At 38.2% G+C, this 26,089-nt stretch overlaps 2 protein-coding genes across 9 annotated transcripts in view; one reads left to right on the top strand and one right to left on the bottom strand.

The window, feature by feature from the left end:
- Positions 1-3,023, top strand: part of pappa2 (pappalysin 2) — a 57,071-nt gene extending 54,048 nt beyond the window's left edge. Inside the window, exons 22-23 of the mRNA XM_020041751.2 lie at positions 1,153-1,251; positions 2,769-3,023. Coding sequence (XP_019897310.2) covers positions 1,153-1,251; positions 2,769-2,876 — 207 coding nt within the window. The 3' untranslated portion in view covers positions 2,877-3,023. The remainder of the gene's footprint in view (positions 1-1,152; positions 1,252-2,768) is intronic.
- A 10,434-nt stretch (positions 3,024-13,457) lies between these two features.
- Positions 13,458-26,089, bottom strand: part of astn1 (astrotactin 1) — a 306,946-nt gene continuing 294,314 nt past the window's right edge. For all 8 annotated transcript variants that reach the window (XM_013139747.3, XM_020041100.2, XM_020041102.2 and 5 more), the window contains one exon: positions 13,458-15,539. In XM_013139747.3, coding sequence (XP_012995201.1) covers positions 15,302-15,539 — 238 coding nt within the window. In that variant the 3' untranslated portion in view covers positions 13,458-15,301. The remainder of the gene's footprint in view (positions 15,540-26,089) is intronic.

Here is a 26,089-nt window from a genome sequence, read left to right as displayed (position 1 = left end):
TGAGGCAACCTAAAAATATAAATTTACTAACCCTGGTCAATTGCACCACTCTCTGTCGAACCCCTGGGTTGATCTGCAAGCAAGATTTGCACCATGGTCTTATAATAGTGCAGCTAACTGCAGAGCAGGCTTCTGAACATTTCAATAGTGAATCTGTACATAGATTCAAAATGACTTTAAATAGTCTGACCTCTCATTGTACTTATTTTACCAATTAAGGGGTCATGTTAAAGATAAGTAATCAGTAGCACAGCTGCAAGCCCAAAATGTATTTTCTCATATTTTACAGTTGTTAAAACAACAGTTTTAAGTTAAACATATTGGTAGATATGTACGATAACTTAAACATGGTACATGAATGGAAAGATGACACAACCCCCTGATGTTCCAGAGGACTTTTTAATTATCATTTGTTTTGTTAGCATGAGTGCATTAGAAAGGAACCTGAAACCAATATGTTCCATGATCCAGAAAAAATAACTCTTTGTATTACTTAGGCAGAATCACATCATTTGTCTGCTAATCTTTTTTAAATACTAGCCAAATTATTAAGACTATGAAACAGATGTATTAATGGCTTGGCAGTTTCAGAAAGGAAGACCGGCGTGGGGCTAGCTTTTAACAGGGAAGAAACTTTAGAAATCTGCCCAGTAGCTCCCATTCAACTGTGATGTGAAGTCAGGTACAACCTGGAGCCTTTTAAATTATTCTGTTGGTCTGAGGAAAGCCAAAAGTATCTTTGGCAGTCGTATCTTATTTTCTTAGTTTTGGCACATCAAATTCAAGGTTAAGTCAAAAATGTTAAAGCCTTTCATTATGACGCATTTAAGAGATTTATATAACATAAATTTGACAATTGCGTGCCATTGCTGAGTTAGACAGAACTCCCCAATGTTCTGCAAAAATTGTTAAGGCAGTGTCGTGTTCCTGTCTCACATGCAATATATTGAATAACAGCTCTGAGAGGTCAGGGATCCACTCTTTACTGTGTTAATTATTTAATGAAAAGGCAATTTTATCCACTATTAGCTCATCTCAAAGTGGGTGTGGTTGAATTCTGATTTTGTTGACGTCCGTAATTAGGAAGTTACCCCATGTTTAAAATGATGTCACCTTGCAGATGCTACCTTTAATGAGCTTGCTATTTTCCAGCCGTTTGGGGGAGATGGTTGGTGTGACACCATCAACAACCGGGCACACTGCGAGTATGATGGAGGGGACTGCTGTCCATCTACGTTGTCCACCAGAAAGGTAAATGAACTTGTTTTCAAACTTCATACTGTTCCCTAAGCTAGCCTGATTTTTTTTTCTAAACTTCTGTGGGAGTCAGTCTTGCGGTGGCAATGTTTTTCCTCCAACATACCTGCTGTTTTGCCTACTGTATATTCATGGTGCTTATTAATTCCTGAGAGTCCGCTGCAGCCAGCTAACTGGAGGTCATTCGTCTCTCTCATGTCCGTAGCTATGACTCATGGCGGTAGTGTGGCTAGCGCCGGTTCCCCCTTGAATGAGTTAGCTCAGCAACGGAGCGCCTGTCATAAATAAATCACCTGCTAAATAGTTTTTTTATGAGGGGAAGGCCCGGTGTCCGTGGTCTTCTGCAACGGTGAAACGCCAGTTAAACTACCGGGCTCTAAGAAAGGGAAATAATCAGTGCGCGACAGCATCCTGCCACTGTGGATCCAGTGGAACGTTGGGGCACTGGTGTTTATCCAGCCCATGGAAACTCCTCTAGTCTCCAAGGCTCTTCTCCCATTGAACACTTTGATTTGTGGAGTCTGGTTTTAGGTCCAAGTCTTGAGCTGGAATCTATTCAAAACTTCTTAAATAATTCTTATGTTGACAAAAATGATGTCTTTATTCAATACCAATATCAGAACATTTTCTAAAAGGTTAAGACGTAGTACACATTGCACAGGAACTGTTTAGAACTACATAGCATAGTGTAAGAGATGGCATTTGTTTGACGCAAGTAGGCAAAACATCCAGCCTCTTTTGTCCAGAGGGCAAGCTATGCTTTTCCTCTAAAATGCCAACCCAATCCTTGCATTGTGCACTATTTTACTTCACCACTGCCACCATCAACATACAGTATCAACAACACTGAGTTGCCAAACAAGTACACTTTTAATGGGAGAAAGCAGTCTCAGGTCAGCGTTTCTCTTCTTAACCTTCTGGAACAGTTGCTAAGTCTTCAATAAAACTATTACCTCCACTGAACATCAGTAAAAACAAGGCTAGGCTAGCCTCAGCATTTAGCTTGCCTCCCATGTTTACATTTCTTGCAAAAGACTGCTTTGCAGGGCATCTGAGTTTATTTTGCAACCTGTGGTGATGGCTTGCTTCCTACCTGGCAACCCGTGTTGTTGATTCTTAACATGTGTTTATCCGTTCACCTCTGTGGTGTATTCCCTCCCCCGATACTCAAGGTTTCTCACCGTTGCGTCCACGGTGAACTATTTGACATCACTCCCTTTATTTAGCTCTTGGGAGACATTTGTTTCTCTTTTAAATTGTGAAGAAATAAGTGTGTAGAGCTCACATTTTTAGTACTATACAATTCTACTAAGATGAAGGATTGGATAGCTGCTGTAAGACAAACAATTGGCTTCTTTTGGGCATAGTTTGAAGTTTATTGCATTGTTAAATGTCTGCTATTACATTGTGGATGTATTGGTTAAGTTGGGGAAATGACCCCTGATTGTGATTTTATTGTCTCTAGAGTTTTGTTTTGTTTCTAATCCCTTGGTGACATGCCTGATTGACAGGTTATTCAGTTTGGGGCAGACTGTGATCAGGATGAATGCACTTGCCGTGATCCAAATGCAGAGGAGAACAAGAGCAAAGCCACATTTTTGGAAGAAGGACTGTTATGAATGATGGAACGGGATGTGTGAACAGGGCCAAGGCTGGCTCACAATGAAACAACAACAGTTGAACTTCACCCATGGACATACTATATTTCCATTTTGTTTTCCTGTTGAGAAATAAAGATTATCTCTTCTTAGTTAAAAAGAAAAACATTATTTCAGTACCGTAGCTTTCAGGATTCCAACAGAATAACAAATCTGTAAAGACAACTAACTCTATAGACTAATATATTTGGACAATCTCTTATGTCATATTTAGGTGTAGATACAATCTACAGTATTTTAATATCATAATACATTATACACATGTATACATATTATAGGTACCCAACACTTTCTGCTAAGAGGGTTGTTGTTAGACGTAGCAGTTATCTAAATAAATATTATATAATATCTGAAGTGTAATCTTTTCTGTGTGATATTATTCTGTACTTTACACTTGCTACTGAATAAACTATAACTTTGTCAGATTATTATTTGTCACTTGTTTGTTTGTGGTTCCCAACACTCATAAATATAAGGGAAAAACCATACTCCACATTTCTTAGTAAAAGTCTAGAAACCCACACGGTTTCACATTTTAGTGCTTAAATTTCACTCCATAAAGGGATTATGGGCTGTTTCATAGGTAATGTTTGTATGTTAGCTGAAAAGCAGTGCATATGTAGGCTCGGTACAGGAAATTAAGTGTGATTTCCCACCACTTATTTACAAAATCCACACCACATTATCAAACTGAAGAAAAATGTTCTAAAATTAATACAAAAAAGTGTTGATTGAAAGGATATTCACACCTTACACTGTAGCACATCTAAATAAGAGAAGCAAGCATTTTAATGAAACTATATCACAACATTTGTTGATTGTGGTCCTGCTATTTGTAGACATAATTTAAGAATAAGTCCCACTGTCTTTGCAAGAAACTTTAGTTGGGGAGTGAATTTCAAACAATGATTCAACCTCAGCCACCCATAAACTTTAAAACATCCCGGGAATACACATTGGATAGCATTAGATCAGGAGAGGTTAAGAAACAATTTCATGCAACTGAATTTTATATGATGAGGGTGTATTATATAATGCAGAGATGAAAAGTTCTGGCCATCCTTCCTAACTGAGCTGCGGGAGAGAATTGAAACTGCTCAGGGAAATAGAATTCAGGCTTAAAACACCCAGCAGAATATATTTGCTGAGCTGAGAGAAGACCCTTGCATTTAATCCATGTTATTGGCAGTAAAATGAGAAAAAGGAAGCGTGTGTTTAAAAAAAAGCATTCCAAACAAGGCCTTTTTATACTGCAAGACAACTAGAAAATGTTTTAACCATGGATGGGTTGCCATTCCAGTGCCTAGCCATTTACCTTTACACCCTTGGGTCAGACTATACTTAATCATAGACCCTGCTAAAGAGATGGATCTTCAGTAAAGACCTGAAAGTTGATACTGAGTCAGTGTCTCTTTGAAACAGCATTTTTCAATTTTGGGGACTACAGCTGTATGTCTTTCTGCATAGTAATGAAAATTGACATTGAGTTTCTGTTTACAGTATGTAAAGGAACATTAAAGCATACCTTTGATTTGTCAAGGGACCGGCCATCTACATATATGAACTGATAGCTCTCTGATGGACAGGTTCTAAACCAGGCATGAATGTGTATGCATAGGTCAGTGGGTTTGCAGGAAATGATCAATGGTTTTGACATTGTGACTTGGTCTGCTACATTTAAAAGGTAATGTAACACCTTCATTAGTGCAGTCTCAGTAGTGATGGGGTCTAAAACCAAACTAGATTTCTTAAATATTATTTGTCTTCAGGAAGGCAATGAATTGCGGGGAAACAGCTTTTAAAAAAACAGTTTGAGAGGAAAGGATGGTTCAGAGTTGGTTGATAGTTATTTGATTTATCTGGATCACGTTATTACTGCCACTTTAAGCAAGTGTTACACATCCGGAGGATAGGGAGCAATGGTGTGGTATTAAAGAAAAGATGGTCCAACTACAAACTCCCTCGGGCAATGTTAAGACTTTATAAAATCAAATGTATTTTATAAAGCCCTTTTTATACCAGCAGTTGTCACAGTACTTTTACAGATACCCAGCCTGAAATTCCAAAGAGCAAACAACAAGTGTTAATGAACAGTAGCTAGGAAAACCTCTCGGGTAGGGTCAAAATTAGGAAGAAACCTAGAGAGGAACCAGCCACTGAGGACTCTGTGGCCAGTCTTCAGAGTCCAAAACATACTACATTTTTAAACTGTATTATTTGATTGCTTTCAATGCAAGTCTATTAATAGGGAAGGCCTGATGTCATTTTCAATAAATCCACTGATGTTTGCAAATAAAGGAAATGGAGTCAAAAATGTATACTTTCAAACTTTGCTTTAGAAGTGGGCACGCCACCCATCAGGTTGGTGGAAAGTTCTTGCCTTAAGTGGAGGAGTTTAAGTATCTAGGGGTCTTGTTCACGAGTGAGGGAAGGATGGAACGGGAGATTGACAGATGGATCGGTGCAGCTTCTGCAGTAATGCGGTCGATGTATCGGTCTGTCGTGGTGAAGAAAGAGCTGAGCCGCAAGGCGAAGCTCTCAATTTACCGGTCGATCTACGTTCCTACTCTCACCTATGGTCATGAGCTTTGGGTCATGACCGAAAGGACAAGATCCCGGATACAGGCGGCCGAAATGAGCTTTCTCCGCAGGGTGGCCGGGCGATCCCTTAGAGATAGGGTGAGAAGCTCGGTCACCCGGGAGGAGCTCAGAGTAGAGCCGCTGCTCCTCCACATCGAGAGGGGTCAGCTGAGGTGGCTTGGACATCTGTTCCGGATGCCTCCTGAACGCCTTCCCGGGAAGGTGTTCCAGGCCCGTCCCACCGGAGGAGACCCCGGGGAAGACCTAGGACACGCTGGAGGGACTATGTCTCCCGGCTGGCCTGGGAACACCTCGGTGTCACCCCGGAAGAGCTGGAGGAAGTGTCTAGGGAGAGGGAAGTCTGGGCATCTCTGCTTAGACTGCTGCCCCAGCGACACGGCCCCGAATAAGCGGAAGAAGATGGATGGATGGATGGAAACTTTGCTTTACAGAGAATAGCGATATATTGTGTAATTTTCAATAAAGGTTTGAAAGTGTAAATTTTGTTGCCAACATCAGTGGATTAGGCAGACTGTAGTTCTTTATTATCAACAAAATATATTAACTGCACTATCTCTCTCTGCATTATACTCTGCCTCAACACCAATGTGTTCTTCATCCCTTCCTGTGTCACTACTCAATGTAAAGCAAAGTTTGAAAGAATTATAATGACACGTTTACATATTTGTTTGTATTTCACTACACATATTTCATTTACTGATTGAATAAACTATATATGTTAGCAACTACTGGAGTTTTACCAAAAGGGCTCAGACCATCTACAGTAGGTTAACTATGTGGGCTACAGTTAGGATAATTTATAGTTGCTTGGCTATATTTTTTTATGATTGCATTATAGTCAGTTTACTGGTTTTAAAGTTACTGTTGACAGCCGTTAACACAGTATTGAGCTACATAATCAGAGCTATTGCGTTGAGCTAATTAGCTGTCTGGCTAGCTAGCAACCTGACATAAATATCAGCAAAGGGCAAAGTAACTCCTTTTGTGGTTTACATTTACTTGGAATAAGATCTAGTTGAAAACTGCTAGGCGAAGAGGTCACAACTACGTGTCTATTTCGTATCAAGCGATACAGGATTAAACTGATCAAGTTTCCCCATTGGTCAGTTCTGTGCAATTTCAGGGCAACATACTATTTGAAAAGTATAATTATTCAGAAAAGAGCATTTGTTTTCTAATGATTTAGATCTCTTTGTCAACCAAATTCACAAATACTTTAGTGTGAAAGTGAAAGCCAACTTGACTTGTGGAAAGTTGCTTTATAGTTAGCTTTGCAAATGTATAAAAATAAATGTTGGATTGTTTTCTCCTTAATCAGGTTGGAAAACTAGGTTGATAGAGCAGATGTGAGCACTCTTTGATATTGCAGTAGACTGTCTTTCCAGGCTAGTCTAAATACTTCCAACTTGGTGGAGTGCCATTTCCATTGGAGGCTTGCTTTAGGGCTCTGGTATTTTCTGTATACCAGGGAGCTAGTTTCTTGGTGCATATTTATTTTTAGTACTATGACCGCATCTGAGGTATTATGCAAGTCTAGATCCTTGGTTAGATTGTTAAGAGATTTATTTATTCTGACATCTTTGGGTAGGTGGAGGGAGTCCGTAAGATCATCCAAAAGTATTGGGGTTGTTCGAGAATTTATATTACAGCTTTTAAAAGTCTTTGGTTGGGGTACAGGAGAGTTAGTTGTTGTGACAGTAATAAAACGGTCTGATGTTCCAGGATTATGAGGAAATACAGTTAGATCTTAAATATCTATCCCCCAAGACAAAACCTACTCCAAGGAATGAGTATGGCAATGTGTAGGCCCCAAAACATATCAGACAAAACTCAGAGTCAATAACGTATCCAAAGGCCTTTTTGAGAGGGTCATTGGACATATGGAAGTCTACAAAAGGTAGAATATTATCTGCCATGAATATAAGATCTGATAAAAATTCTGGGAACTCATAGAGAAATGCTGGAGGTCTGTAAATATTAGCTATAAAAAGGGATTGAGTAGGCTTGAAACTCAAAATGCAGAAACATCGTCATTTATTTGTTTGTAAATTGATATTTGGTGTTGCAAATGTTTACATCAGGAGGAGAGGCATATTTAGGACATATTTAGGACTACTAATTCATCAGGCTTAAACCAGGTTTCACACAGGACAGTTACATCCCGTTTATGATCAGTGATTCGTTTAATTTCCTTAGAAGCAAGGGGTCTTAAAGGGTCCTGCACGTATAGGTGCTTGGTTTGAACTCAGATGCTGGAGCAATTAGTACCTCTGTCAGATGAGTTCCGATTAGCAATCATTGCATTACACCATGACCAAAATGGAGGACTGCTTTATTCTACTAAGACTGCTATATTGAACTTAGATCGAGGCACAGTCAAAGTCTCAATGAAGAAATCTAAGCTGATGACACTGTGCTAGAGACTAACTCCACTAACCTAGCAAGCTGGCTAAAAGCCTCACCATCTCATGGAGTTAGTTTGTTAACAAGGAGTTGACTGTCAATTCCTTGTTAATAAAAGAGCACCACCCCAGAAAGGATACAGTTTGTTACTCTGATCACCATAATCCAGGTATAAACTTAGAGGATGGTTTTATTTTTACAATTGTGTGCTGAAGGCGCACCAGAATAGCTTTCTAACTGGTGATGTGTTCCTGTATTGTCCAGTCTCAATGAGTTGTATTTGCTTGAAGTTAAATTTGGTTGAAGATTTAGAGACACTGTTTGAATACTGCTGTCCAACAATGATTTCCATCATTCTTGGACAGCAGTGAACTAAGAGCAGGGTGCACTGAAAAATACATCTACGGGGGAAGGTGCAGAAGTTCTGGTTGCAGGACTGGGAAGGGCAGACTGAAATTCATGGCCACCTTGACATATAGTGACTTTACAAGCTCTTAACAAGTCTGCTTTTGTCAGTAGTGACTACATTCTCATATGATTGTGGTAGATAGTGGAGATGATGCGTTCCACGCATATTTACAGTGTTCCAGAACCTTTTTGGGTCCGAAGCGCTGGCGGCAAATTGGTGTTTGTAAAATCCTGCCTTTGCTTTCTGAATTGCCTGAGAGCACTTATTTCCCTGAAGGTCCCTATCAGATGGGCTACTGGAGGCCAAAGCTATGAGCGAGTAGGTGTTTACGTAGGATTATCTTAGAAAATCCAAAGCTGAACCAGCCCTCTTGAATTGCTTATGTTTATTAAAAACTGTAAGGTAATATATTTTAAAGTAGGACCAGGTGTATTCAACTGAGGGGATACGATTGATTCTGTGTCAATTTAGAGATGCCAGGTCATGTAAGAATGCATTAAAGTGTTTTAAATGACACTGGACATAAATAAGAGGAAGGATTTCAACAGTGGACACAAGCAATACTGCATTGATCAATAGGGTTTTGGCAGATCACTACAGTGGTGCACTTATTCACAGTGATAATGATATCTATTAAAGTTGCATTTCCCAAAGACTTGGGTTGCATCAGACCTGTACCATTTAGGAAAAATGTAATGCATCTAACTGAAGCTGCACAGATTTTGGTGGGTTGAGTATATCCCAGTTGAGGTCACCTAGCAACACAAATTCACCCTAATACAAACTAATAGCACACCCTGAACACAGACATTTATATTTTTGAGTGGTATGTTGGTAACGATATCACTAAAGTATGTTTTATCAGACATTTCAAACAACTTTGCAAGCTAATGAAAAAACTGTATTGCTATTTAAGAGAATGAACAAGATTTAACAAGGCAACGTTGGGGAGCCAACAGCAGATTTTGAGTTCTGGCAATTACGAGACTAGTCACTGTATGTATCTTGCATGCAACTTGTGCTCAAAGTGTATTAAAAACATTCCCATCAATAGCCCTGTTTTTATGTTTTTATCCTCAGTTTTATTCAAGTCATGACGTATAACATTTAACATTTTGGAATATTTTCGTGTCTTTAAAATGAATTGTGAGGATTGGCAGGGCATATGCAATGTCAACCTGGAGTTACGCAAGTTCTAGTCCTCCCTTTACAATTCAGAAAAGCATACAGTTTCTTGCATTACAGATTAAAAAAGGTATTTTTCACTGGTCATTCAGTATGAGACTATGTGATATGTTCTCCTATCACATCCACACCAAATATTTTATTTCAAGGTCAGTGAGTACTGTTTCCTCTCAAACTCTGACAGTGCGTTAGCTTTCTGGAATAAAGCAAAATCAAGAACAAGTCGTTAAAGGCTTCAAAGCCAGGTTCAAATTCTAGTCCATACTCTAAGTTATGTTGCTTTAACATCGGGTCCACAAATTCTTATGAGATTTACCTGGTGTATCTCGGCTTGCTGTGACTGTACAGCATGTCACCATAATGTGTCACACCGAAATGACAGACTGCCCTAATTCCAGTTGTCCGAAAGAGGGAATGAGGTATAACAAATCGATGAACAGAGTAGACCTAAATCAGAATCCTGTGGCCTGAGTCATTGATTGTATCAGAAAAATTATAACCTTTTTAAAAAAAGTACTTTTTCACATTTTATTTACAGAATATTTATTTTATGTAATGTAGAAAACGCAGGGACAAAATAAACAAAATCTACATAACGTTGACATATGTACATTGACATAATATAGATAGTGAGCATGTGAGAGTATCTGATAAAATTGATTTAAAGATTTACAATTCCAGCACATACATTCTAAAAACAGGGAAATTAACATAGTTTTGGGTGCAGTAGAGTGCAGCTGTTTTGTTAACAGCAAACAGATGTGCCATTATGTGGTGAGCATAGTCAAGTTAGCCTCTGTTGGAAACCTTACTTGTTTCTGTTCCTGTAGAGTGATTATGCATGTTTTCTTGCCATAAAATCATATACTGTAGGACCTTGACGGAGGACAGGTGGAAACTGTCGATCATTACTGCAGACTGTATAATGTGTTGCAGCGTTTCCACCTCATCGAGCAAAGGCAAACCAAAGCCAATGAGGAGGTTAGGATGGACTATGATTAATCTGAAGAGCCAATTCAGCATTGACTGGGAGATTTCTAATTTCTCACCTGATATTGGAACAATTTTGTCCTGATTTAGCTGAACAATAACAGCTGAGCTCTCACTCCCAAGGGTAAGAGGTGGGGGGCATTTCCTGAAGTCAACCACCGCCTCCACTGATCTTTATGTGAAATTTGCAGGATACAATCTTTTGAGATGCATAATCTTACTTTCAAGTGCACAAATTAAGAGTTTCACATTGAAAAAGGTTAATGGAAAAAAATGCAACACTATACTTAGGAAATACAACACTTAGCATTATGAATTGTAGGGCAACTTCTTCATAATAGTAATCATTTGACCTCTCTATGGAAAATGAAAATAAAAATGTCCTGGCTACCTTCTTTTAGGTTAAGTTTTATCAGCAGCTCACTTTTCCCTGCAACTCTATCATCACCATGTCAGTATCCTGGCTCTGCCTGCCCTCTCTTCCTTCACTGCACATGACCTGGGCTTACCTGTGAACTGATAATCAATGACTGACTAATTAACATTAACCTGTTAATTGTAATGAAAAAGTAATTTAATTAAAGTAATTACTAATCTTGTTTGAGGGCCATAAACAAAGTAATGCTGCATATCCCAAGATTCAAATCTCGAACTCAAACAAATTGCAGAGATGTAATACCTTTTCAGAACATGTTCAAGAAGCTATACATTCATGTTCATATCTCAAAAAAGATCAATCATTGTGAGTGGTACAGAACTGGAATCAGCAACAAATCGCAGTACTCTGCCCAGAATGAAGCAAAAAAATGGTGTTTGACAAATTTGACTTCAGAAGGAACAATTGTAACTAGAGTAGCTAAAATGTAGAAAGAATATATATATGTATATATTAAATGTACTTGAATAAGGAGTTAAACTACCGCACACAAAATGAAACTTAAAAAGTACTCATTGCTCAAAAGAAATACTCTTTTACTCACTTATATTACTTGAAAAAATTCACCACCCACCCCTGGAAGTTAGTGATTCACTGACAGATGGAGCTCCACACATTTAGCTGAGTGTTTGGCTTGCAGTTTTTAGGATAATAGTGTTGTACTCAGAGCTGAAGTCTAAAAACATTATCCTTGCCTATATTTTTGGGTTGTCAGACATGTTAGAGGTTGTAGTGGAGGCTAGTGTTGATAGCATTATCTACAAACCCGTTGGCCAACTATAGAGGGTCAAAGGGGGGTTTTGAGATGGGACACGACTAGTCACTCAAACGTTTCATGAAGACAGAGGAGAGTGCTTGGCTTTGAAAGTCGTGATTGTACAGTGAGTTCATGTGCATATGTAGTGAGAGCAAGTACCCCAATCATTTGTGGTAACTCATTCCCTCCTTTAGGGAACAATCTTTGACAATCCTCCAGTATAGTTTGGGATGTCATTTCATGTTCCCATGGTGTTCTACACCAAACGACCCCCTGGACACAGTTTTAAAATCAAATTCAGAATTAGTTTGTACATGCCGTAAAAGATGAACAATCTTACAGTAGGCATTTCTTTTTGCAAACAAGGTGGTCAAAGCATTCTTTAGAAATGTTGGCCCATATTGATAGGATAGCATCTTGCAGTTGATGGAGATTTGTGGGATGCACATCCAGGGCACGAAGCTCCCGTTCCACCACATCCCAAAGATGCTCTATTGGGTTGAGATCTGATGACTGTGGGGGCCATTTCAGTACAGTGAACTCATTGTCATGTTCAAGAAACCAATTTGAATTTATTCGAGCTTTGTGACATGGTGCATTATCCTGCTGGAAGTAGCCATCAGAGGATGGGTACATGGTGGTCATAAAGGGATGGACATGGTCAGAAACAATGCTCAGGTAAGCCGTGGCATTTAAATGATGCCCAATTGGCACTAAGGGGCCTAAAGTGTGCCAAGAAAACATTCCCCACACCATTACACCACCACCACCAGCCTGCACAGTGGTAACAAGGCATGATGGATCCATGTTCTCATTCTGTTTACGCCAAATTCTGACTCTACCATCTGAATGTCTCAACAGAAATCGAGACTCATCAGACCAGGCAACATTCTTCCAGTCTTCAACTGTCCAATTTTGGTGAGCTCGTGCAAATTGTAGCCTCTTTTTCCTATTTGTAGTGGAGATGAGTGGTACCTGGTGAGGTCTTCTGCTGTTGTAGCCCATCCGCCTCAAGGTTGTGCATATTGTGGCTTCACAAATGCTTTGCTGCATACCTTGGTTGTAATGAGTGGTTATTTCAGTCGAAGTTGCTCTTCTATCAGCTTGAATCAGTCAGCCCATTCTCCTCTGACCTCTAGCATCAACAAGGCATTTTCACCCACAGGAATGCCACATACTGGATGTTTTTCCCTTTTCACACCATTCTTTGTAAACCCTAGAAATGGTTGTGCATGAAAATCCCAGTAAATGAGCAGATTGTGAAATACTCAGACTGGCCCGTCTGGCACCAACAACCATGCCACGCTCAAAATTGCTTAAATCACCTTTCTTTCCCATTCTGACATTCAGTTTGGAGTTCAGGAGATTGTCTTGACCAGGACCACACCACAAATGCATTGAAGGAACTGCCATGTGATTGGTTGATTAGATAAACCCACACACGATATGACTGTGTCCTTTCAAACGGATGACAGGACTTGTCATGTATATGTACGGCCTAAAAGATAAAAAACAAGTCTCACTAGAGGATTAAACATTCATTACTTTTAGGAGGCCAGAATTCAGGTACCACGACGATAGTAGAGTCTCTGGTTACTTTCTGAGACAAAACTATCAGTACAGTTGAAAATGTGATCATGTACTGCTTTTTGGAAATTACCTTGTATGTACACTACATCAACAGGCACTGCCTTTTAAAAGTGCATTGTCATTGTTACTCATTTTAATCAGCAAGAAGTTCATTTGGAGGAATCACACAACTGGTAGGAAAATGCACCAATGTTTATTTAGAATACTTACATGAAAAACTGTTGCCATTTCAATGGCAACATACATGTAATGTATATGTAGAACTCACCAGTGACTGATAAGGTGACAGACATCCAACATTCTATAATATATTATTTATTATTCTTTGAAATAACAAAGATCAAAGTGAAAAAGGGAACATTAGATAAGCCACAAAGACAGAATAGTATAACATGCAGGTTTAAGTTGTTCAATGGCTTTCTGTCATTTATGGTAAGAATTCTGATTGACTTCTAATGGACAATTACATTTGTTTAAGGGATAAAATTAAAATTTCCTAAACAATCTTATCCTGTAAACATTCTATGGACAATATGTTTACCTAGACTGGGATTGCATTTTTTGCCACAAATTAACAAATATTAGCATTTGTTTCTGCAATACAAGTTATATGAGAAATGGCAGTGGAACTGCCTTTATGCCCAAATATTGATAGAATAACCATCCTATAAAAGTAAACTTTGAGTTTCAGAAACAAAATATCTAATTCTCCTACTAAATACAGTGTCACGAAATATAAAATGAAGGCAAGTATTGTTTTCAAAACCTTTCCATCGACTGCTTACAGGGTAAGAAAACCATTATGTATTTGAAACATTTGGGGAAGGTGTACCTTCAAGTGCCTTAATCTGTAAATGTTTCTATTCCATTTAACTGCATTAATAAAACAAACTTCATTAATTTAGGAAACATATTTAACCAAGACACAATGTCAACATACTCAAAACTCCTATACACACTTAAGAAATACTCCCATTCCTTGTATGCTAAGCACATAACGAATGCTCATACTCCTTGCAAAATTGCTAAACAAAAGCATACTTACCAATATCAATATGTACTAATGGTTTTCATATTAAAATACATACCCTCATCACTGATGTCCACTGTTAAACATTTTATAATAAAAATAATGGGAAATACAATATTTGGGAACCAATTGAAATATATGAGTTAATGATATGAGGATAACCAGTGCATTATGGAAGTGTGTGAAGAGACAAATTGTTCAGAAATATTAATCACAACTGTTCTTCCTTGAAATGTCTTTGTTTAAAGTGTATAAGTATTATTAGAAAAGAAAGGTATCAAATACTGGTATGTTAGTTGAGAAATCTGTGTTGGTGATCATATATATATATACATAAATTATAGGATTACATCTATAAATATACTAAAAATTAACAATAGAACAAGCTGATTTGCTGTTATATTTCATTTTGTAATCGATATATTGATTTAAAGAGAGCTAGGTATACCATTCCTTTCAGAACGTACGTAGAAAATACTGTCAGATGGTTTGGACAACTTTAACTTCAAACATTAAGCAACTAGAACCATACAATTCACACTGTACATGACCTCCCGACCTTCTAAAATGGCCACTATCGCTTTACAAAAGATTGCTTAAATATGAATTTGTTCTTGAATACTACATTCAACATTGTATATTACTGAATCTTTATCATAATAATATAAACATTTTGGGGTTGGGACTGTGGGTGTGGCTTCCACGGGGTTATGGAAAGCACCGTCTAAATACATTAAAACAATAAAAGGGTACATACACTTTTGGTTAATATACAATCCATCTGCATTATCTTATATGTATATTATGTTATACATTTTTCTATTAACAGTTGAAACTATCCTAACCTCTTAAACATACCCTACTTTGAAATCCAGTTCCTTTAACAATAAATAAAGGTTAGAAGTTATAACACACAAGGATTAAAAAGGCAAGCTTGACAATAATCCCAAAAACACACTTCCAACTTCCAACTGCTGTGTGACATTCAACGTTCTTTGGGTTCCCCATAATCATTGTACATGACCGGTAGATTTTGTTCATCGCAAGCCTTTCGTACATCTTGGCCCAGATCAACCCAGTTGAGACCAAAGGCCTTGGTGTCTGTGTAGCGACAGGACAGGTATTTTAGGGACACCCTACGCAGGCCTATCTTGGGCTCCTGGAGAAGACCCCTGCACCAGACACTCATATCATCTAGCTGGGAGAGAATGAGACCAGCTTTCCTGCAAAAGAAAACAACATTCCCATCAGAAAACTACTGTTGTTGAAAGGAAAATATGCCTATTTAGGAAAAAGCAACTACCTGATACAAATTCAATCAATGATTGTCACCAACCGGTGTTAATGATTCATAATTAGTGCCAGTAAAACCACTGGAGGATTTTTTAATAAAACACACGTTGTCTATATTAACAAAGATTTTCAATTACAAATATAGTATTGTTTCTATGTAATATTCATCAATGAGGCCCCTGGTTTGGTTAACAGGTAAGGTAAAGCCATTTCTGTGGATTGAGACACTTTTTCCATCCTGAACAATAACTGTTTTGCTCAGCCACTTATCTTGGAGACAGCATCATCACATTAGTCTCATCACTGTTATCTGATAGAACCTGTGCATGACCTAGAACAAGTTAATTCAATTATTTATTCCACCTCTTGCCCAGTTTCCTCCTAAATGGAAGAGGTGGGTTTAGAGTGTCGTATTATGATGTAGTATAATAACAATGGTGAAGCCGTAATATGTGATTTATGTGCGATTCGCTCTATCCAATGTTTGTTTTGCATCATTTAAGGTGAGAACACCAAATACCGATATTTTACCTCAGTCCTGACAGAATCCCATATTTTGTGTTTAGGATATTTCCATCTATCCTACATTTCTTTCTTTTTTTTTTTCAGCACAATTGTACATGATACCAGGATGCAGAGTCAATATGGAAGGGTATTTAGACTGTTTGTTTTGTACATAATGTTCTTGGAAACATAACGTTTACTTAACAATGTTTTTAACATTTTGTATTAACAGGTTTTCATGACTTAATAACCCATATATGGTCAAATCATCCCTTTAACAATGGGAAGCATACAATGCCATGCAAGAAATAAAACAATAAAAAATTCTAAGAAAACTATGTTTCAGAGTTTGACAGATGCATAGGTGCTACATGCTGCTCACTTGACCAGTACAAATTAAAACGTTGCTAAATTGAGGACAACTAGGACAAGAAAAATGCTGTTCCTCAAAATATCCTTCATGTAGCCTATGTACTGAACAAATGTCATAACTTTGAATCTGCTAAATAATGAGGAAGTAATGCATTCCACCTGCCGATGTCGCCACATTCAGCAGTATCTTTTACGCATCCCATATCATCTGCAAATGAAAGGAGAGTAAGGCTGTTCTGTTCACATACTAGTCTTGGGATGGCATTTTTATGTTGATCTGGGTGCCGTTAATTATTTCAATTGTTTTTAAATTGTTTACATCAATTTAAAATAAATGACTAAACTCCTCTTGATGCCAACATGTTGAGCAATAGTGTATAGAAAGTATATGAAACTATTCGTTTTGCAAGCATGTATTGGCTCACTCGTCCTGGCAGACATGCCTGATTGATAAGGTCCTATTGAAAGTACCCATTGTACTAACTCGAGGGAGGATGTGCACTGGAATGCCATGTATTATCTTTCCCTGTCGTTACACACATATTTTATGTCTAGTGAATTTTGATTTATTATTATTGAAGATAAACAGACTTGTAGCCTATTGAGGAATGTTGCATGAATTCCTAATGGAAAAAACATATAATTAAACATTTTTATTCACACATTCAAAAGGATGTATTCATATATATATATATATATATATATATATAAATGTGTTTATTTTAACGTTTCAAAAGCAGATCCCTTATTCCACCGCTTCACACTGTATACACATGGACATGGCTTTGCGTGCATTTACAAACATTCTCAAGCAGACAATCATGTTGAGATTTGTGGGTATGCATGTTTGATAAATGAGGCTCCTGGACAACCAAACTGCAATATAAATAGTGAGACATTTTTGTCCACCCACAACACTTATACTTTGTTATCAATGAAAACAGTATTCTCTCTTTTACTATCATCTATCCCAACCCCTACATTCAAAGCCTTCTGAATGTACTCCACATAATCCAGTATTTCCAGACATACTTTTGTGACTCATCTGATTGACTCATTGTTTAGTTGTTAGACCAGGCACAAGGTGCAATGAGGACAACCTCCATATTGAAGTGAGTGTCCAATGTTTCCAGACCTTTATGGAATATGACCAATAATAAATTCCGATTTGGGCTGTCAATGTTAATTTGTAAAATAATGTGTAATGAAATGTTAAATGCCATTCGTGTTTTTACACTGTATGCAACATCTCTAGTTCTTTACTGCCTGGTACTTATTGTAATTAAGTGACAGTGCTTCGGAGACCCTTCAAAGGGCAGTACACAACACATTGTGGAGTGTACAGTAAGTGTCTTTTGGCAGTTGCAACAGAGTTGATAGTACATATTATATTGTTTAACCCTTATAATACCAATCTATTATATACATCGATTACAAAATGACATTATTTAATCCCAAAAAGAAACTATTGGAAAACTATATCATTGAATAAACTGTTAGCATAAGTTACATTTTAAACGCAGATCTCCCATCACTAGATCTCTATAATAATCTTGTGTAAAAACTAAAAAGTAAATATATTTAATAAAATATTTAATGCCCAAAACAGGTCATTACTCAAAAAATGCTTATTTATCACATTTCTATTGGCGGAAGTAGGTGTTTAGGGGTGTGGTGAAAATGATCAGAAATGTATATACAGTGGGGAGAACAAGTTTTTGATACACTGCCGATTTTGCAGGTGTTCCTACTTACAAAGCATGTAGAGGTCTTTAATTTTTATCATAGGTACTCTTCAACTGTGAGAGATGGAAACTTAAACAAAAATCCAGAAAATCACTTTGTATGATTTTTAAATAATTTATTTGAATTTATTGCATAACATAAGTATTTGATCACCTACCAACCAGTAAGAATTCCGGCTCTCACAGACCTGTTAGTTTTTCTTTAAGAAGCCTTCCTGATCTCCACTCATTACCTGTATTAACTGCATCTGTTTGAACTCGTTACCTGTATAAAAGACACCTGTCCACACACTCAATCAAACAGACTCCAACCTCTCCACAATGGCCAAGATCAGAGAGCTGTGTAAGGACGTCAGGGATAAAATTGTAGACCTGCACAAGGCTGAGATGGGCTCCGGGACAATAGGCAAGCAGCTTGGTGAGAAGGCAACAACTGTTGGTGCCAATTATTAGAAAAGTTCAAGATGAGGGTCAATCTCCCTCGGTCTGGGGCTCTATGCAAGATCTCACCTTCTGGGGCATCAATGATCATGAGGAAGATGAGGGATCAGCCCAGAACTACACGGCAGGACCTGGTCAATGACCTGAATAGAACTGGGACCACAGTCTCAAAGAAAACCATTAGTAACACACTACGCCTTCATGGATTAAAATCCTGCAGCACATGCAAGGTCCCCATGCTCAAGCCAGCGCATGTCCAGGCCCGTCTGAAGTTTGCCAATGACCATCTGGATGATTCATAGGAGGAATGGGAGAAGGTCATGTGGTCTGATGAGACAAAAATCGAGCTTTTTGGTCTAAACTCCACTCGCCGTGTTTGGAGGAAGAAGAAGGATGAGTACAACCCCAAGAACACCATCCCAACTGTGAAGCATGGAGGTGGAAACATCATTCTTTGGGGATGCTTTTCTACAAAGGGGACAGGACGACTGCACCGTATTGAGGGGAGGATGGATGGGGCCATGCATCGTGAGATCTTGGCCACCAACCTCCTTCCCTCAGTAAGAGCATTGAAGATGGGTCGTGGCTGGGTCTTTCAGCACTACATCGACCCGAAACACACAGCCAGGGCAACTAAGGAGTGGCTCCGTAAGAAGCATTTCAAGGTCCTGGAGTGGCCTAGCCAGTCTCCAGTCCTAAAGCCAATAGAAAATCTTTGGAGGGAGCTGAAAGGCCATATTGGCCAGTGACAGCCCCGAAACCTGAAGGATCTGGAGAAGGTCTGTATGGATGAGTGGGCCAAAATCCCTGCTGCAATGTGTGCAAACCTGGTCAAGAACTCCAGGAAACGTATGATCTCTGTTATTGCAAACAAAGGTTTCTGTACCAAATATTAAGTTTTGCTTTTCTTATGTATCAAATACTTATGTCATGCAATAAATGCAAATTCTGGATTTTTTTTTTTATTCCGTCACTCACATTTGAAGAGTACCTATGATAAAAATTACAGACTTCTACATGCTTTGTAAGTGGGAAAACCTGCATAATTGGCAGTGTATCAAATACTTGTACCCCACTTGTAAACAGCCATATTAATACTATTACAGTATTAGGATTCATTAAGAACATGTTGATTGACAATGTCATTATACATTTTAATAAATAAATAACATAAACCATAAAATCCCCCAGGTAAACTTACTGCTTTAACACTTTTAAAGGAATATTTCTAGGCATTTTTCAAATGTAAATGTATTGCCATTTGACCCTCCCCTTAGTAATGTTGGTAGGGTTTTTGCTCAATATATTGAGTAATTTATACTGAGAAAGTGCATACTCCCAAATAGCTGGTGGGTTAGAACAATCTCAGAGCCTAACAGATAACAAGAGGGAGAATGTATTTTTGATGGGATCCATTTCCACTCATCCTATAATGTATTTTGGTGGCTACTGTACATCTAGGTATGCAGTAGCCCCACGCTGGGAAATATCTGGTGCTTAGAGGGTAGATAAATGGTTGCCATTGAGTTAGCCAGCTAAACAACAATGAATTATTTGCTTGATGTACTTAATTATTGTTAACCAAAACTGTTAGTAGGGTTCAGAAGCACAGTGTTCCTGAATGTTGCCGATATGCAGTGGCAGTGTGTGGGCAAGCCAAGTCGGGAAATATAAACATATTACAACCTCTAACAGCCAATATTTATAGCCTATAAATATGCCACTGAACAGCCAATACAAGAAGACAATAATTACACACAGAGTGATGCTCCCACCAACTTGCTTCAATGTTGAGATGGTATTAGCCAGTTGATGACTGCTTGTTTCTGCAGAGAAACTGAAGCTCTGTTAGTGGTCATTGGTTTTTCTCATCACCTCACTGACCAAGGCCCTTTAAACCTGGGTACTTAGTTTGATAAGATGGCCACCTCTAGGATTAGACTTGGTGGTTAAAAACCTCTTTCAATTTCACAATGATGGAGCTCCTGAGAACTTTCAAAGGTTTAGCAATGTTTTTGTAAAATTCCTCAGATATATGCCCCAGCACAATACTATTTATGAGGCCAAAAGAAAGTTTGTTTGACCTGGCTTGATTTTAGCTCTGACATGCACTGTGAAGTGTGGGACGTTTTTTAGACAGGTGTGTCTTTCTAAATTGCATCTGATCAATTGACTTTGCCACAGGTGGATGCCGATAAAGGTCTAAGGTAATCTCAAGAAAAATCTAAGGACACAGGATGCATCTGAGCTCAATTTGGAGTATAATAGCAAAGGGTCTGAATATGCATATGAGATATTTCAGATGTTCATTTTCTACGGGTATTGTACGGGTATTGATTTATGGCAAAAAATAAATTGAATGAAGTCTATAACACAACTAAGTGTAGGGAAAGTGAAGGGGTCTGAATACTTTTGAAAGGCACTGTATACAACGCTGTGTCTTAGGCTACTATTTGAGACTGTGTGGTGTGCAATAAACACTTTGGAATGAAAGGTCCATGCCATTCTGCTCAAGGCAAAAAATGAGCCAGCTTGTTAACATTTGTCAGAGTTGAACTTTACCTCCCATTTTCTTAGGCCTGGGCCACATATAATTAAATCCCTGGTCATTACAGAGAATTAGCTAAAACCTCAAGTCTAAAGCTGTTTACATGGCTGTTTACGAAAGGCCAACTTTTAGCTAGCTTGCCATTGAAAGGACCACCATATATTTTTTTATCATGCACATATACATTTTTGTTATTACATGTAACCATTACATAATTAAATGGGGGTATTTGGATATAACTCTGAAACATATCAAATTATAAAAGCAGTGTTTTTTCCCCACCAGACCCCTCTATTTAACATTAGATACATCCCCACCACAAAGAATTAAAAAAAAATCCCCAAAACACAGCAACCAACATTTTTATTCAATGTGTCATATTTTATGACTTTTGTCATATTTGTATTCATTTCGGAAGGGGGGGGGTTAGCTGCCTTGCTTGCAAAACAGTTAACTGGCAGTCAGTAAAATTCACACAAATTGTGCTGGTAGGACAGCAATGGTGTTCGATTGATATTGTATTTAGCACATTTTCATTTAACTGATAAAAGTATGGAAATAAGAAAAACACCAAATATGGATCTAGAAAAAAAATATATTTTAGTATTTTTTATTATCTCTGATTTTATCACCTATAGGCCCCTATACCATCTTGACCACCCATGATTATTTTACTATACATACTGTTTATTAGAAAAGCTTTCTAAATTCTAATTGCATAGAATTAAAAGCCAAGATAATATGTTTAAGCAATTTTTACCAACTTGAATTGGGTGATATTGTTTTGAATGCAAATTGTTGTCGCTGCAGTTCACCCAGCTTCTACATGGAGAATGTTCTCAATACTGCTCATTTAAATTTAGAATTGCACTGGATTATTACTATAGTTAAGACTTTCCAGGACAATGTCACTGCTTAAGGGACAAACTGTAATGGAGTTCTCGGCATTCCAAGGGGGAAAGCGAAGGTATGCTAGTAATATGGCATATTCTAATATTTCAAAGTTATATTTCAAACTCCACTATAACGGCCTGGTTTGTTAGTTCTTGTGTTGAATAATGGATAACTGCCTGTCACGTTTACATAGAGGACCTTAACAACATCCCATGTGCAGATGCTAGTCAAATAGGGCAGAACAACAGCTTAAACACCCATCATTTATCATCAGATCATTTATCTATCATCTGAGAAAATAATATAATGGTACTTTAACCGTAATATAATGGTACTTTAAATGTCAAACTCCACAGACATATTTAATCTTTTTAAAATAATTAGTGTTTTTAGTAGAGGTACTGTCATTTATATAATTTTTCTAAATCTATTTATGTTTCTAATATCTTGCCACATTTCAGTGGTTTAAGGAATTTGGATGTTTATTTGCTTAAAACAAAAACCTTGCGGTTTGTTATGCTTTCATTTTTCAAGAAAGAATGTTTTGGGCTCCAAATAGCAACGGTTGTCACCATAAATCCTAGCATGTATAGAAGTGGAAAATGGCCTCACATTTCCAAGGTACATTTTGAAGCTCTCCCACTCTGCCAGGGCCCCTCTTTCAAATCTCCTTGACTCCAGTGCTTTTCACTGGTCGGAGAAGAAACAATCAGCTGCATTCCTCAGACAACCGTGGTCACAGAGAGAGGGGACTGGTTCAAAAGAGCATCCACGATGCTATGAAGCCACCGACCGCAATGATTACTTTGTCTTAGTGTTACACAAATATGTAGGTAAATTATGATACGAGTTGATATCTTTATTTTCCAAGTATATTTACAGGCATTTTACAAAGGCATGCAATTTCCTGTGTTAAATGAAATAATACTCTTGAACATTTTGTCCATGTATTTATATCTATACTAACTTAATAACCTGTTGTAAGCCAAAAGCCAACTATGGACTACATCTGTAGGTAGAACCGGGTACTCAACCATGACATGAGCTAATGGAGAAGTAATCATGATAGAATAAATATTTGATGAATATCCCTGTATCTTTTAAACAGCCTTTATGAAAGTAGGCCCTTTTGAAACAAAACCTAAATCACAAAAACATGAGCTCCACTTATCATGTCATCAAGAGAAATCCAACAATACTTAGCATCCAGGGAAATTGCCTGATTAGTATGACTCATAAAAATAACTCAGTTATTGGGCTGTACAGGCAAGAAAACAGAAAGGGAGTGAAATGCTCAAGATAGGATTTTCTCCTACCAAGCCAACATCTAACCTTTCTAAGTCAACAACCAGCCTCATGCCTTTGCTGATGGGTAGTCCCATACTGATGACAAGATTGGGACATGAAGAGAAGTGTCAGACTCGGGAGACAGACTTTGTAAGTTTATGTTTGGCTTGAAAATCACGCGATGTTGCAGGAAAAAGCAACAAAAATGTTCTCTGACAGGGGCCAACCTAACTCGTCGGTGGGATATGATATGTACAAATGCCGGGAGTGGAATATTTCTCCTGCTTCAACAGTTTATTTTAAAATGTTGTTTACTCTGCTGAAACTAGTTTACATTCAGTCAGGGGCCGATTGGGAGACTACTATCTGTATTTTGACTACCCAATTAAAATTGCATTTAAATAGTCCACATTGTTTGCGAAAGGGAAACCCCAGTGAATTGGACAATTTCATAACAAGGAAAGAAATATCTGAAGACAAGCCCCGTTACAGGCGATGTTGTCTGCTGAGTAGAAACCAAAATCTTATTGTTTTAATTCCAGTTGTACACTGCTCCTTTTCAGAAATCCTGCAGAGGCAGGGGGATGTAACAAGTGAACCAGTACTCCTCAAAAATATGTTTGATTTTCTAGAACATTACATCTGTTTTTTACAGGTCCACACAGCCTTTAACTACCCTCAATATTAACTAGCTAGTTAACATTATACTGCATCTATAATCAACAGATGTCAAAAACAGGCGAGACGCTTCTGACGCTGTGTCTGGTTCAAGAGTGGCTTGACACAAGGAATGCGACAGCTGAAACCCATGTCTTGCATACGTCTATGCGTGGTGGTTCTTGAAGCACTGACTCCAGCTGCAGTCCACTCTTTGTGAATCTCCCCCACATTTTTGAATGGGTTTTGTTTCACAATCCTCTCCAGGGTGCGGTTATCCCTATTGCTTGTACACTTTTTTCTACCACATCTTTTCCTTCCCTTCGCCTCTATTAATGTGCTTGGACACAGAGCTCTGTGAACAGCCAGCCTCTTTAGCAATGACCTTTTGTGTCTTGCCCTCCTTGTGCAAGGTGTCAATGGTCGTCTTTTGGACAGCTGTCAAGTCAGCAGTCTTCCCCATGATTGTGTTGCCTACAGAACTAGACTGAGAGACCATTTAAAGGCCTTTGCTGGTGTTTTGAGTTAATTAGCTGATTAGAGTGTGGCACCAGGTGTGTTCAATATTGAACCTATTCACAATATTCAAATTTTCTGAGATACCGAATTTGGGGTTTTCATTAGTTGTCAGTTATAATCATCAAAATGAAAAGAAATAAACACTCGAAATATATCAGTCTGTATGGAGTGAATGTGTACGTTATACAAGTTTCACTTTTTGAATGGAGTTACTGAAATAAATCAACTTTTTGATGATATTATAATTTCATGACCAGCACCTGTAGTTCAAGTTTCAAGGTTTATTTGTCGAATGCACCGAACAACACAGCCGAGAAGAGTTGAGCACTGAAAAACTCAGACAGGACATTTTCACCTAGGGGTGTACTCACTTTTGTTGCCAGCAGTTTGGACATTAATGGCTGTGTGTTGTGTTATTTTGAGGGGACAGCAAATTTACACTGTTATACAAGCTGCACACTCACTAGTTTACATTGTATCAAAGTGTCATTTCTTCAGAGTTCTCACATGAAAAGATATACTCAAATATTTACAAATATGTGAGGGGTGTACTCACTTTTGTGAGATACTGTATATATATACAGCTCTGGAAAAAGAGACCACTGAACCTTTTTCTTTCCTTTCCAAAAAAGTCAAAAAGGAAGGTTTTGAGTGAGGAACAGAAGGGTTAAAATTAAGAAACCACTGCAAATTCAACGCTTCTGTTCCACGCTCAAAACTTTTCTTTTCAACTTTTTTGGAAAGAAAAGAAAAAGGTCTCTAAATTGTTCTGGAGCTGTATATATATAGAGAGCCCATATACACTCACCTAAAGGATTATTAGGAACACCATACTAATAGTGTGTTTGACCCCCATTCGCCTTCAGAACTGCCTTAATTCTAAGTGGCATTGATCCAACAAAGTGCTGAAAGCATTCTTTAGAAATGTTGGCCTATATTGATAGGATAGCATCTTGCAGTTGATGGAGATTTGTGGGATGCACATCCAGGGCACGAAGCTCCCGTTCCACCACATCCCAAAGATGCTCTATTGGGTTGAGATCTGGTGACTGTGGGGGCCATTTCAGTACAGTGAACTCATTGTCATGTTCAAGAAACCAATGTGAAATGATTCGAGCTTTGTGATATGGTGCATTATCCTGCTGGAAGTAGCCATCAGAGGATGGGTACATGGTGGTCATAAAGGGATGGACATGGTCAGAAACAATGCTCAGGTAGGCCGTGGCATTTAAACGATGCCCAATTAGCACTAAGGGGCCTAACGTGTGCCAAGAAAACATCCCCCACACCATTACACCACCACCACCAGCCTGCACAGTGGTAACAAGGCATGATGGATCCATGTTCTCATTCTGTTTACGCCAAATTCTGACTCTACCATCTGAATGTCTCAACAGAAATCGAGACTCATCAGACCAGGCAACATTCTTCCAGTCTTCAACTGTCCAATTTTGTGGCTTCACAAATGCTTTGCTGCATACCTCGGTTGTTACGAGTGGTTATTTCAGTCAAA

The sequence above is a fragment of the Esox lucius genome, chromosome 3 (assembly GCF_011004845.1).
Source record: "Esox lucius isolate fEsoLuc1 chromosome 3, fEsoLuc1.pri, whole genome shotgun sequence".
In the NCBI taxonomy this organism is placed as follows: Eukaryota; Metazoa; Chordata; class Actinopteri; order Esociformes; family Esocidae; genus Esox; species Esox lucius.
The sequence above is the reverse complement of the archived record's forward strand: the minus strand, read 5'-3'. Positions and strand labels throughout refer to the sequence as shown.